The 15391-nt window shown below is 30.1% G+C and overlaps 1 protein-coding gene across 1 annotated transcript; it reads left to right on the top strand.

Annotated features, from left to right (window-relative positions):
- The first annotated feature begins 11077 nt into the window (after positions 1-11077).
- LOC148236721 (ephrin-B2-like) lies at positions 11078-13015 on the top strand. The gene has a single exon (XM_088182482.1). It carries the CDS (start codon positions 11134-11136, stop codon positions 11824-11826), a length of 693 nt encoding a protein of 230 aa, XP_088038608.1. The 5' UTR covers positions 11078-11133; the 3' UTR covers positions 11827-13015.
- The last annotated feature ends 2376 nt before the right edge of the window (positions 13016-15391 follow it).

Here is a 15391-nt window from a genome sequence, read left to right as displayed (position 1 = left end):
TTCGCACAGTATTGTGTTATTCATATTTTATAAAATTCCAAAAATATAACGATTATGAAATTAATTAATTATTAATGCAAATAATTATGATTAACCAAAAATATATTAGTAAAAATAAATTAGTTTATTTTTTGCACTAATTGGTTAAATAAATTAATATCGATAAAAAAACGAATATATTCAAATATTTTAATACTAAATCCATTTATTAATTAATATTAAAAAGTTGAAAATATGTGGCAAAATATGTTGATAAACCTAATCGTGACATATCAGCTAAATTTCAATAAATAAATTTTGCTGATAACACAAGAGGTTTAAAGTACACAGACATCTATCTTCGTCCAGTTAGATGTTCAAGTACTTAAAAAAAATTATGTTTTGAAATTTAGACCACCTTTAGGCATAAATGGATGACCCTATAACTACAGTTAGCTGACTTTTGTAAAATGGTTGTTCCAGATTTATTTTGGTGATCTCATCAAACACACTAATACTTTTCCAGTTGCAGTTTAACTTACATATCGCTTTTAAAACCACTTAATGTCGATCAACTTCACCTCCAATAGCTATGTTTCCACTGAAACCCATCACACATATTAACAGGCATAAGCATGGGGGAAAATCGTTCAAAGTTCATAGCCACGAATCCCTACATTGCCGTCTTCTTCACATCTCGAGTGACACTCTCTTCTGGCGACGCCGATTGTCTGATACGCCATTTTGGTTACTTTATTGCCGTTGCGTGTTCCTTCCGCGAAGCGGCTCGGATGCGTGATAATTCGCCTTGTAACTTAATAAGTTATCCAACAGGGCGGGATAATTTTCACGGAATATTGAATTTTAAAGATGGCGCACGTAAAATCCGCCTTTGATCCGAGACGTGAGAACCAACGGTTGCACAATATGAACAGTTTGCAACGACACGCACATTCGAAAAGGCGAAGCTTGCACCGGCGCCATAAGCCATAAGATGATGGTTCAGCCAAAATGGCCGCCGCGAAAACTCTGTGCGATTTTCCCCAGCGGGAGTTGTATGTGCGGTAGCTTTGGTAACACAAGACGTTCATTATATGGCAGTTTGACGTTTGTGGACCAAAGAAATGAATAAAAGCAAAAAACGATTCTAGTGGAAATATGAGATTTATAAAATTCCCTATGCACGCTCTCGTCGTCAAACCGGCGTAAATTTTATACGTCGTTTATTTACTTTAAGAATTGATGTACCGTTTCCTAATTCATTTGACTCAGAGATGGTTATCGGTTATGTCGCGGTGATATGTAAACGATAAGGATTGACGCAAAGGCGACAAAGACGTCAATGGTGTCAATTTTTGTTCAACGGGTGTAGTAACCAGAATAGACAATCACGTGTTTTCTAAAATAATATTGATAAAATTTAATAACACTACAAAAGTATAACACAAAAAAGTTGTAATATACAACTCTCACATTTTACTACGCTTGATAATTGAACTTTTTCAATGAAACGAAATGTATGCTGATCATATTTTAAGAAGACAGTCATAAAACTTATATAGTCAAGCAGTGTTAAGCCAAAATCCCTGTCCCTTTTTTAACTAATATCAATATAAAAAACTATTATATGTTAATTATATTGTATAAGTTATAAATAAAAATACTTAGGAAAGCAAGAATGTATTTATTGTTTAAGTAGTAAAGTGACATTTGATCCAACTGTACAACGGATGTTCGAAAAGTAAACAACTACAAAGTAAATAATATATTCTTAAAGAATTATATTTTTAGATTATGTATGATTTAGAACACTCCTTTATTTATTTTTCAACTATGTCACTTAGTGTATTTTATGAGCCTGAGAACCTATTCTATTATTTCCGTTTCACAAAAAACTGTTTTGCACAATTTTTGACATTGGTAACAAAGTTTATCGATAGTTAAGCACCCATTGCAATGTTTTTTTTCTATTATTTATTCTTCCTCTAATTTTTAATATCTGCTTTATTTGCTGCACATGATTTTTTGAAGAGTTTATATCTTAATTAGTGACATACATCACTTGGTTGCCAATAAATTTCTGCAGCAATTTATCTTTTCAGATTCACTTACCTATACAAGCATAACTTTGCTTCGAAAAAATATTATTTTATATAGAAATATCCTTTTATTTTATACTTCAAAATTCTTTGAATATCCCAATTTAACGTTATTTTAACTTTAAAATTCTAAACTATGCGTCAAAATTAGTCTTATTTAGTTACAATCGATTTTATGTTTGCGGTACTAAAAATATTTATAGCAAAACATTAAGCCTACAGTATAATCTAAGATAGTTAAACCTTGTATTAACGTTAAAATAGTTCACAATAATTTTCTTTTAACTGCGAACTACTTAATATTTCCTGTTTGCGATTGAATTATATAAAAAATAAAAACGTCAAAGAGAAAATAACAATATTATTATTAGGCTTATTTTAACTTGCACAGTTCAAGTGCTTGTTATATAACTTGTATTTATGTTTTCTACCTTTGTGGTTATTTATATCCATTTAGAATTCATGTTCTTTTCATTTAATAACTTATATAAAATCTACGTGTCCATGTCACGTTGAAATACATATAATTATAAAACAGCCTTTTCTTTTATAAAATAAAATAATAACAAAATGACTACTGTAATAACAAAGAAGGATGAAATGATTTCTTAGATGAATATTTAGATAAGAAGAATAAAAAGGTGAAAAAGGAGAAGAAAAACATATTAATTTTTTTTATATAAATAATATGCAATTAAAATGAAAATAGATGGAAGTTAATATTTTCAGTCTAAGAATTATAAGTAAGTGCCAATTAAATGATTGTATTTTCTGGTAAAACCCAAGATAGAATAAGTACATCAAAATTAGGAAAAATGCTCATATATTTAAATATAATTTGAGAAGACTTGGGGTAAATGTATAATGATTCTTCTCTTTTTTTTTATACGTATATATAAAGCTTATAGTATCTTCTCTCTGTAGCTAAATTAATAAGTTTAATATGATTTACTTTCTAGGAAATTAAGTTTCTATTCTGTTTGCCTGTATTATTTGATTTTGAACCAGCTTTCTCTATTGCTAATTTTTGTATATACCTCTGAATGTGTGTAACAGTTTATCACATCAAAATGTAAGTAGGACTCAAAATTATTCACAGCTTTGGCGCATTATACAAATTATTCAGATAATATTTGATTAACGCATAAATATTTTTTTTAAATATACTAACTGTGATTGATAATTACAGGAAAATAGCATGTATTAAATGTTCTTAAGAAATACATATTTGTATTAACTAAAAGTAGCAGAAAGTAGGTGATATGTTAAGGGTATACGCATACATAAACTTGGCCTGTAAAGATAGTTTTAAAATATCGAACGCTTTCTATGGCATAGTTTTTTATTTATTCAAATACTATTCAATATTAACACTGAAAGCTCTAAGCATTGAGCCTTTGACGTACACACGTCCAACAAAAGGAATACATTAAAATAATTACAGTCCAACACATCATGACCTCCGTATGTATTATTTATAACCATTCGTAGAAAACATACCTGCAAAAAATTAATCGTAAGGTTACTCATACACTTAATTCATAATATATGGATAGTGTATTAGAAAAAAATATGTACATATATTTATTTTACCCGACTCATTTTTTTCTGGATAAATTTAGTTGTGTTTGCCTTGGCCGGTTTCGTGTAAAGTTTGCATGACCGTCCCGGACAGCATCCACTTGGGTGGATAGTAAATGGACCATGTCCTAATATTGCAGCCTCTTATGTGCGAAACAACATTCTTGTATGTCAACTCTTATAAATATAATTTTTATAACAATGTTTTAAAAGGCCGTTTTTAATGTATTTATCCTCTCGGGGCGTTATAACAAAATCAGACCGCGAAAAAAAAATCTCGAGTTTGTAAGTGCCAATAATATTTATCTCACCGCAATAAATCGATACGTAACGTGTGTGCGGTGTTGTCGAAATTATAATTTATGGGTAAGTCTTCATAAAGCATTAAATACAGGATGGGCGAAAAAAATATGGCGTATAAAAAATATATTAATGTAATTGATTAATGCGAAAAACCATATGGAATCGATTATATAATAATATAAAGAGCAAATATAATATATACTATTATTTATTTTACTTAAAAATATATAATCTTTTTATTAACATATAGTGTAAATTTCGTGAATTAAGTGTTAATAGCGATCATTGAACCAGCTGTTGCACTCTCTTCTTAGAACAACAAAATATGTATACGCCTTTAGAAAGTGACATTTGTTTGATGGACATCTCTGAGGCGAATTGTGCAACGGGAATGTTGTGTCCTTATGATGCTTTTTGCCTTCCAGTGATATATTTTTTCCAGTGACGGCTTCATAATAAAGAAATATTCATTCAATGCACCAGAAAATTCTTGCGTGTTATTTATGTGAAACCCTTTTTTTCTAGTTGTAACGAGGGCTTTATGTAGTCCCACTATTGTTTAGTTTATCCTTATTGATGAATGATCATTTATGGTCCCAGATTTTAATGCGAATTTCAAGAATAGAATCCTAACTCACAAATTCTTTCTAATTTCAAGTTACAAAGTTTAATTTTAATGCTCTTTCTTATACTTTTTTATTTAAATTAATAGTCTTTTTCTATTTCGATATTCAAATAGTTGAAAATAAGGATACTTTGAAACTAAATAATTACGTTACTTACAATTTAATTATACTTCTGACCAATTGTTGATTGTTCACTTAAATCAAATAAAATTACTGACTCAATAAAAACAGGTTTTTATTTCAATTAAATCATTAGTTTTATTTTGACTGAATAATATGTTCATACAAAAATTACATTTAATCATTTGACTAGTATTGTAAGTATGTATGTTATAACGGGTTATTAACCGCAATCTTTACATAAAAAAATACTGATCGCTTATAATAAACTTACTGACCATCATTATATTATTAGTGCAATTAATTGCTTAATTTATAGGTTATTAATAACTTATTTTTATAACCTTACTTTTTTCTATCTGTAAAATTGAACATCTATTGATTATCTATTTATCAAAGAGCTTTACTTTATTAAAAAAATATATAAAATACACATAAAATTGATCAATGAATAAAAGTTTTTTTACTAAAGTTTGAAGGCGTCATTTCAGTATAACTACATATTATACAATATATACTTACTTATACGTAATACGTATGTGAGTACCTGCTTATGCTGACTGATGAGGCTTGGTTCGAATTGTTATCGTATTGCATCATACTATCACATCGATGACGTATATTTGGAATTTTTCAACATCCCTAATAAAATATCGTTTAAACATTACACAGTGGAGTGAGATGAATCAAAATTGGTTTAAAGCTATTCGAGTTATTAACTAAATTATATCGCTTTATCTTCTTTGTACACCAATATATTAATATACGTAGAAGATAATATGTAAACCAACCGACCATAAATGTTTCAGAGAAATTAAATAATAAATAAGTTGCTTCACGGCTAATTTCTTAGTAAATATTTAATTTGATTATAGAACCATTTTATCACACAGTAAAATAGTTGCACAGTTAAATGTTACCTTATTATTTTATTTATGTGTCACTGATAAATTCGCAGCATGTTTCATACCGATAATACCGATTTTTTAATAAATAAGAAAATAAATTTAATAATGTTGATAAACAATAATTTTAATAAATAGTTCAGGCTTGCCATTGTAATATTTAATATTACAAATACGTTATATTTTGTATATTTATATCTACAGATTACATGTTTATCAGTCTTTTAATGAAATGCATTTTATCAAAACATATTGCGTCAATCAGCACGTTCACCAGTAACCAAAACTGTGTAAATATAATATATTAATACAATCCTGATGTTTAATTGATTATATAGTGAACAAGATGCAGCACAGTTAATCGAGGTATGCGCCTTAACTATCGACATATTTTTGTCATTTTAACGGTAGCTTGCTTATGCTGGCAGCGAAGAAGCCTGGAGCTGTTTTCAACACCTTATTTAGAATTAAATATCTTTCCTTGCAATAAGTGGTCTTGTAGTTTAGATAGTGTTGTTTGTGTGACATCTGAACGATGTTATACTGCAATATAATTAATATATTTTAAAATTACATTATTTCGTCGAATTTTCTGTAATCGGCTTATCCAACCATTGTGCCAATCGATTGCAATTGTGGAATATAATCCATTTTTTATCAATCGTAAAAATATAATTTATAAATGACACAAAAATTGATGCTTGTTTTAATCATGCGGCACCCATCTATCCAGCTTCTTTGCGTTGACAAATAGGTGCACATTATTTAAATCATACCTTCACGGTTAGTTTGAGCGATATCTGATATCATATTTTCAAGATTAAAATCGCAAGAAAATAACTTCGACGTACTGTGTGTTTACTAGCTTAATTCTCATAAAATATGTCATCGACATTTCAAGCAGCAAGCTTAACAAAATTTGATCTGTAAAAACAATTCGATAGGTAATCAAAAAACCAAAACATATTTGGAGTGAGTAATGATGTATATTAACTATAATAAAAAAACAAGAATTAGTAAAGAAAATTGTCAGAAATTTCGACTCTAAAACTTGAAACTTAAACATAATACTATTAATATAAAAATTACATTTAAAGTATTTCAATAACATGTGTGATACATTGTTTTTTTTATTATAATATATGATTGAGTATAATATATTGATAAAATTATTTATCACTGATAAATTCCCTGTATGGAAAAAATAATTTATAAAAATAATATATAAAGTATATCTAAATGTTCATATGATAATGACATGAGTCAACAATATTACATACTGATAGTGCCTTTAAAATTTTTCAAAACAATTTATAGTTATATCAGCTATTAAATTATTTTTATTTATAATACAAAGTAGCTAAATAATTGATTTAATTAGTCATATATAAAAATGTTTTGTTATTGATATGCTTTAAGATTAAAAATATTGCGTTTTTAATAATATGACATGTTTCATTATAGTGACGTTACAATTATAAACATATTATACATGTTTCATATAAAACTTTATTAACCATTCTCGTGAAAATACATACATCTCGTAATGAATACAAGTGGTTGCAATGATATTTGAAAAGAAATTTCCGCGTATATAATTAACCATCGTCAAAAAAATAAATAAAAGGAGCACGCTTGAAAATTTAGTTGAAAAAAATAATAATAGTACTCACATTGTTCGTGATATGTGAAAAGACTTGATTTTCTTTTGAGTTGTAAGCTATTTTTTTCTATAATTAACCTCGAAAGTCTGTTGTGTCTGTCGAGATCTGTGAATCCGGAACAAACTAAGAGACAAAAGTAAATATGAGCAAAAGAAACAGAGAACTGTTTAAAATTCTCACGAAAATAATATTTTAAGACTAAGATATGTTTACAATAATCAATCTCTTATGAATATTGATACAATATAATCTTAGACCATTGTTTAAGAATTTATAATGAAACAAAAATATTTTCAACACTCTCAAAACAGGTTATTGATAGTATTGATTGTGCGAGATTCGTGCGTCATTAAAGCCAATACTATTCAAGCAGTGTTAAAATTAAAATAAAGCAACATAACTGTTCTTATTCAAAGCCTTAAAAGAAATAGTCTTGTCATGAATGGCGATTCATCAAAGCGTTGATTCTTCGAATGTGTATATACGTGTCAGTTTCAACATAGGATTTTCCTGAATAGGTTAACCGCATTCGAGCTCGAGACTCGCATACACAAATTAAGTAAAACTTGAGCTAATATTGAAGTATGTGATTCATTGCGATGAGCAACCGTTTTTACACTTCATTACTATCAAGAAGACATCATATCAAATTTGCAGATTTAAACGCAAGACTTAACCACCTCAAACATTAGGTTACCGTGCCGGTCAACTACACACATCAGGTGTCATGTCTGCTCAGACACATGTGAATGTCCGTGTGGTAGTAGTACTCGAGTCTGACTGTTAAATCCATAACAATCCATCAAGTGATCCTGCACAAAGGAGATAAACCGGATCGTTACTAAACAACGTATATAATCTCAGCAACAATGCAACAGACTTGATTTAAAATAAAATTCTTCGACCAAGGAGTTGGTATAAAAAACATTAAGCAGTTAATAACCAAAATTATATGTGTATCTGTCATTATATTATAGTAACAGACAATATAGTATTTCCTAATTGATACTCATTCAAATGTAATATTTTCTATATTCATAAAACATTGCATAAAATATAATGTTTTTTATTTCTTAGTTCTTCAGTTATATATGTAAATATATAACTAACTAGGGACCTCAAAACAGTGAAAGATCGATCGCCGTACATGTACGGCGATACCGCTCAAGAGGTTATTGTAGTTCTTAGATCACCGAAGCAAAGACAAGGCCGATTAGAGTAGTTGAGAAAATCTTATTTTTGTATTATTCAAAAACTTCCGACGTCTAATAAAAGCTTATATGATAGCATGCATATTTTGAAACATCTGGCACGAACCCACATTTTTTGGAGATCTTTGGTGTATTTACGAAAACCCTAGTTCAGCTCAATATCAAGAACCCGCTTTAAACTGTCTTCACAATTTTTTTGCACTAACATCAATTATAAACAAAAATAATATCTATTACATAAAATATAATTTAAAATGACTTTCTTTGCATTTTTCATAATAAATATATCTGTTATTATTTTTTACGTTTTTTTTAAATAAAATATGGTCATTAAATCATTAATTCAATATTATTTTAATGTAAACAGCTAGTTGTCCAAAAACATCCATGTCATATTTAGAATGTTATGTGGAATTACCTAATATAATGAAAGTTTTATATTAAAGTATTTTAGAACTAGTTATATAGAATCTCTTAAGATAAAACTATAAACATATTTTTTATAAACATAATAAATTCTTTTTCAATGATTTTTTCATCTTAAAAACACTTACATATAAAATATAAAAATTATTTTATTTTAAAAATGAATAAAATATTTTTTATTACGTTCGAGTCCTGATATTTCCTTTTAGAAAAAATGTATTCGCCGTGTCTATAATTTCGGATGAATAAAAAAATCCGCAATCTGTTTCTCACAGGATTTGCATAATATTTTATTACATAAAAAAAGTTAAAGGATAAAAGACCGTAAATGTAATAAACAGGTAGTCCAAGTAACACAACCTTTTTGGTTTTTAGAATCACAATGATATAAATAAATGATTTTAATATGAAATATCTATTTTTATGTTGCAAATATATAAACTTTAACGAAGATAACAGCGACAACAGGATGTGGATTTAGGTAGTAAGTAAACAGACCGATCTAATTCGTCCCTGCAAACATTAGAATCGAAGACACTCGAAATGCTCAAGTATCCAGAAACCCATCTAGACGATTCCAAAAAAAGTTTCATGCAAGATTCCGAGATATACGATCTTTCCCAAAATCCGAAGGATATTCGTGTCGCCAGGTTGCATCCTCCAGGATGTTTTGCATATGGAATATATGAGGTTTACGGGGCTAGGTCGCGAACGTTTTACGGTTTACGTTTACGACTTTTGTGGTTTCGGGCTCAAAAAAGGCACTCATTAACAGTTTCGGAACGTCAAAAGCGACACACGCTTAATAAAGAGTTGCGCGCCTACGAATCACAAAAGCAAACAAAAGGAAACCGCAAAATGGTGAGAAATACCTCGAGTTTAGCGCTTCTACACTAATTGATGACTAAATTTGACTTTTAACGATTTCGCGAAGACCTCCCGTTCGCGGTCCACGAACTAGATTGACCCCTTGCGCTCGGAGACCAATTTTATTTATTTTTTATTTATTTGATACCCAGTTTAACTGTAGTGTTGAATGATTTTTTTAAAGGCTCATGGGTTGCAATAAGCCTCTAAAAAAACGCTTATATTATAGACCTACTGTATCGCATAATATTTCAACAGTGTCACATATAATAATATTTCCGACGAATTTATATTTAAATCTTTACGAGATAAAAATTATGAAATATAGACGAAGCGAAAAACATCTGTAGCTTTTGTATAAATACATACATTTTTTGATGAACTTTGAACTCTTGTTAAATCATATGTATAGGTGTATAACTCAATTTTATAATAAGCTTCTTGATCCAGAATTATAGCCAGTTTCATATTATTTTGACAATCGTAACTAAATGTAATCAGCTATCTATCTTGAGTTTATGCACTTATAGTTAAAATAAATATTTTTATTTTAAAGCAAGCTTTCAATTTACTTTTCCAGTAAATTACAGACATGTGATAGAACACATTAGTAACTGTACCAATATAATTGCGTATGGGGATGTGCGATAAAAATACATATTCACAAAACTTTTGAAAGCAAATTAGAGCGCATGCGCCAGGGCGAAAGCTGCGTCGGTTATAGCATATGTTTGCTAAAGCATTGATATTGTTAATTGCTGTTAGCAACACGAGACAACTGCGTAGAACTCAATTATCTGACATCGTTCATTGAGTCATCATTTTCATAATAAGCTTCCATTTATGCGATGATTAATCAACGTTATATTATTTTGTAATCTTATCGGAAACACTACAGCGGAGATTATTTAAAAAAGATTGTCCCAGCATCCTCAGGAGTTTTCACATTTTTTTTATAGTACACTTTTTTTTACTTCGCGCAGGGAAGGATTTTTTATTCGCACTATTTTTTTGGTTTTAATGGTAAAAACACGTTTTTTAGTTTGAATATTATTACACCCTCACTGCTCCGCGGATAGGTGCATGCTCCTATCCGCGGAGCAGTGAGTTACTGTTACCGTATGTAGACAGGATGGATATATTTTTTTTAATTTTTGATTTTTTTGTATAATTTATAATAATCTCATCAAAATCTAATAGTTCAATACGTAATCTAATCGTCGATTAGAAAGATAAGGGATGATAAAATGGATAGACAATCTTGCGATTGACTCATTTGTTAGCGAAACGCTGAAACGCGTCATTGCGTCGTAGCCCCAGGATGCTGAGTGACCTGCGGTAGTGCTGACTCTATGTCCTGCTGCCTTTCTCGCTTCGCACCGTTCTTGGTGCTTTTCGCCTTGTTACTGTTGGACGTGATCGTCGCTAAAAATGGAAAGCCCTCTAAACTCTACTGGAACATCTCTAGTAGCATCTTCAACAACAACAACATGGACCGTGTCATTGAAATCAACGAGGGCAACTCCCAGTTCTACTACGATCAGGTCGACATAATATGCCCTGTCTACGCTACCGACACCCACGATGAAAACCAAGAAATGTATATAATCTACCTTGTCTCCAAGAATGAATATGATACGTGCCGCGTCAACAACTCCGACATTCACATCATCGCCATATGCGACAAGCCTCAGAAACCCATATACGTCACCATCACGTTTAGGCTCTTCTCTCCCCAGCCGAATGGGTTGGAGTTCCTCCCTGGCAACGACTACTATTTCATCAGTACGTCGAGCAAAGACGATCTACACCAGCAATTTGGTGGGTGGTGCTCGTCGCACAACATGAAGCTGGTGCTCCGAGTGTGCTGCCTGCCTGAAGAACAGAAGCCTAACATTAATACAGAGCAGACGTATGACAAAGCGCCCGACGAAGTCGTCAAAAGCGTAGAGCTGTCTGCATCAATCAAGAACAGCCTCTCAAGAATCTATTGGTTCATCTACTTTGCTATCGCGCTGCTGTGGTACACTGTTTGTGATATGTAATTTTCCATTGCGATTTTAAATACTATTTTTCCATAATTAACGTAAAACTCGAGATTTGTGATTTTTCAGAGATAAAAATAAATGTTGAATTTTTAATAAGCCATATCAAATGTTCAAATTGAATTGCGTCACTTGAGTTATAGTACCGATCAACAAGCTATACATCAAATAACACATGTCCGTGTGGACGTAGTACTCGAGTTTGCCTGTTGAATCCATAACAATTCATCCCCACCATTTGCAAATCACAAAAATCCATCTGATTAAAAACGCATTAATCTAAAGTTACTATCGTACCGATAAATTATTATCATGCTAAAATATATATTAAAAATATATATCTTATGGTTTTTATGGAAAGAAAAATCAGTAACAAACAGTTTCACAACACATCTGCATCGCATAATTGTGTTGATTTCAATATGAAAAGAATACGGGCCGTTAAAAAATATATGTAAAAAAAGCCTTCGATACAGTGTAAATCCTCGGTTTAATTTACAAATTATACAAATGCGTAAAGGTATCAAAAAACTTGTAGATCAATGATGCTCACTTGCCATTATGTCATTGTTAAGTTTGTCAATCTCTTGAAAATATAATATACGTCTAATTCGACTATTACCTTTTTATTTCGGCATGTGAGGCATTCAGTGCGCAACTCTCCTTATATTCCACAAAATAGCCCCGAATTTATAAATAAACGCGGCTAAAAAAATGACTTAAGTCTCGCATGGGGCAAAGGACTATGCCTTGTATCTGATTACAATTCACTCATCTGAAGTATTTCATCTAGTTTTATATATATGAATATATAAAACTAGATGAAATACTTCAGATACCAAAATTATTAAAGTATCAGATACTACTTACGTTAAAAATAACCTCAGATAAAATAAAAGCACTTTTTAGTTTAGTGCAGATGTAGTCAGACGTCCATTATTATATGTGTGGCTACCACATGTCCGCCACTAGCTTGGTCCTCCACAAAAAAACTACAGCAATGCTGTAGGCTCGCCGCCAGGGCTTCGCCCTTCGGCGATCGGGCAACAACAAAATACTACAACTAAGATACTGCAGCCTCTATAGCTACGTCATCAACCTATCCCCCTCCCTCAGCCGCAATTTGTTGCTAACGTCCCTCAGACACTACGAATAGCTTTATGATACTAATAATGTTTTTCATATGTATTAAAAGATGTAAAGAACTATAATATAATTGTTGAATCTAAAAATTGCGTCTCATTCGGCACACTACACATTAGACTCTAAAATATATATAAATATCAAAAATGTATAAATTTAATAATAATAAATACAAGAAGCAGTATTTTTAAATAAATTAGGTAAATTTAATGAATTGTTTGCATTTGATGTGTAAATTGCAACTTTTTTATTGTTATCAAATTCGTCTTTTAGTTTGAAACTGGATTTTAGTATGTTCTGATTATAAAAATCTACTAATTATAAATTGTTGGTGAGCACCGTTATCAGTTAAAAATGAAGTACATTCTAAATATAAAATGGTTCCTGATTTAGTACTCCAAGCTAGTTGCAAAAAATGGATATCATTAATGGATATGTAATAATTAATATAATGAGCCTATTATAAAAATAATAATATTAATTATTCACAGATTTTATATTGTATAAACGATGTTCTTTTTCTTTATAATTGATATTTGTGCATTCAATTTATTTACGTTCATGCAAATTTTTATAATACGCAAAGTTCTCTTTTCCGTGTCTGTGTCAAAGAGATTCAGTCGTTTGAAAAGCGGATTGAACTCTGGATTCTGGACGTCTGGACGCTAGATTAAGGTTGACGTAAAGAGGGAAGCGGCTGCTTTCTCGATCTTGTCTATTGATGATCGGTGGTTCCTCTTGGTTCCAGTTCGTATAAACCTTCATGTGTCCAAATTGGAGAACTCAATTGGATGTTATCAGTGTGTTGCCGGAATGAGAGTAGTAAAAAAAAGTGAATGAAATGAAACATTTTAATAAAGATGAAAATTGTAAATATATTAAATTTTCTCTGTGCACCAACAAAACCCTCTTGCGGATTATCAGAGTTCCACGGGCCATCGGTTGGAGACCACTTATCTAGTATATATACTTCTCCATTTAAGAAGTCTTAGAACTTGACTGATTTAAAAAAAGTTAATTACTAAAAAGTTTCTTAACTTGAATTTGTTTATAAATTACATTTTTTTTATTTATTAAAAGAAAACAATAATATTTTTAAAATCTTAATGATAACAAAGTCGTCTTTTTTATAAAGCATTATACCATACAGAAATAACAACAAATATAAAGTAAATTCCTCTTACATATATCATCTATTTTCTATTCTAAAAAAAAACTCATCGAACAAAATAATATTAGTTACCACAATAGATCAAATAAATATATAAATTATGTTTTTAAAACAAAACTAAAGCACGGCTAATTATTTGAAAGTATTCTAAATTTAAACTATTTTTCGTATATTTTTTTCAATAATAATTTAAAAATTTTAATTAAAGCAGCACTATACTTGGAATAAACATAAATCGTGAGCCTAAAGTATTTACAAATAAGTGGAACACAAAGAAAGCATGACCAAAAATTTGTGCAATACAAAGCGCATAAAAAGGTATATATACATATGTATGTAATATGTATATACCTAGCTAGAACTGGACTTCAATAACCAATACACCCGGTCAAATGAACAATAGACCTAAAAATATAAAATATATTTTACATTGGTTTAATTTTTTTTTTTTATTTTTTTTTTTATTTTTCGTCCTAGCCAATATATTTTTCATATATTTTTCTACTAATTTTTTTTTTTGATTATGTAATTACAATGTTCCAAAAAATTCAATTTTTATTTAAAATTACTACTAAATATTTATATTTTTAACTATTTCTCTAAAATAATCTATAACTAGATTTTTATAATTACCAAATATATTTTTATAATTCATAATCATACGTTTAGTTTCTTTCTCATTTAAAATAAGTTCATTATTTTTTAACATCTTTCTCTTATTAAGTATAAGAGAAAGATGGTTAAAATTGCATGCAATATTAACTAAAGGTGATCAACTTCAGAGTTCGATATTTTTTTTAAATAAATCACAAATTTAATGATATATTTGGCTTGTTTTATTAATCGACCATTTCTCGGCTATAACTTGGCGGGTGATGGATTTTAAGTGCTCAAACGTTTTGGGCTTGTCGGCGTAGACACGACCCTTAGCGTAACCTAACAAAAAAATACATCGCCGGTAAAGCGCATGATCTTGGCAACCATAGCGTAAAAAATACGATATGTAAACTTTTCAAGCAAAATATTCAACGTTGCACCCGATGTGTGGCAAGTTGGAACCACGTGTCTCACATCAATATCTTCAATTTCATATTAAAAAGTGATCGGTTATCATGCGCCTATAGCGCTCACCATTGACTGTCCGACTTTCATAATTTTCAATAAAGTAAAGCACAATGACGCCACCTGACCATAATGACACCAAACAATCACTTTTTGGGCATGTAACGGTCTCTCGTGAATCACGTCAGG

Source organism: Plectrocnemia conspersa, unplaced genomic scaffold (genome assembly GCF_051122295.1).
Source record: "Plectrocnemia conspersa isolate PC_06_02 unplaced genomic scaffold, ASM5112229v1 ptg000003l, whole genome shotgun sequence".
Taxonomy (NCBI): domain Eukaryota; kingdom Metazoa; phylum Arthropoda; class Insecta; order Trichoptera; family Polycentropodidae; genus Plectrocnemia; species Plectrocnemia conspersa.
The sequence above is the reverse complement of the archived record's forward strand: the minus strand, read 5'-3'. Positions and strand labels throughout refer to the sequence as shown.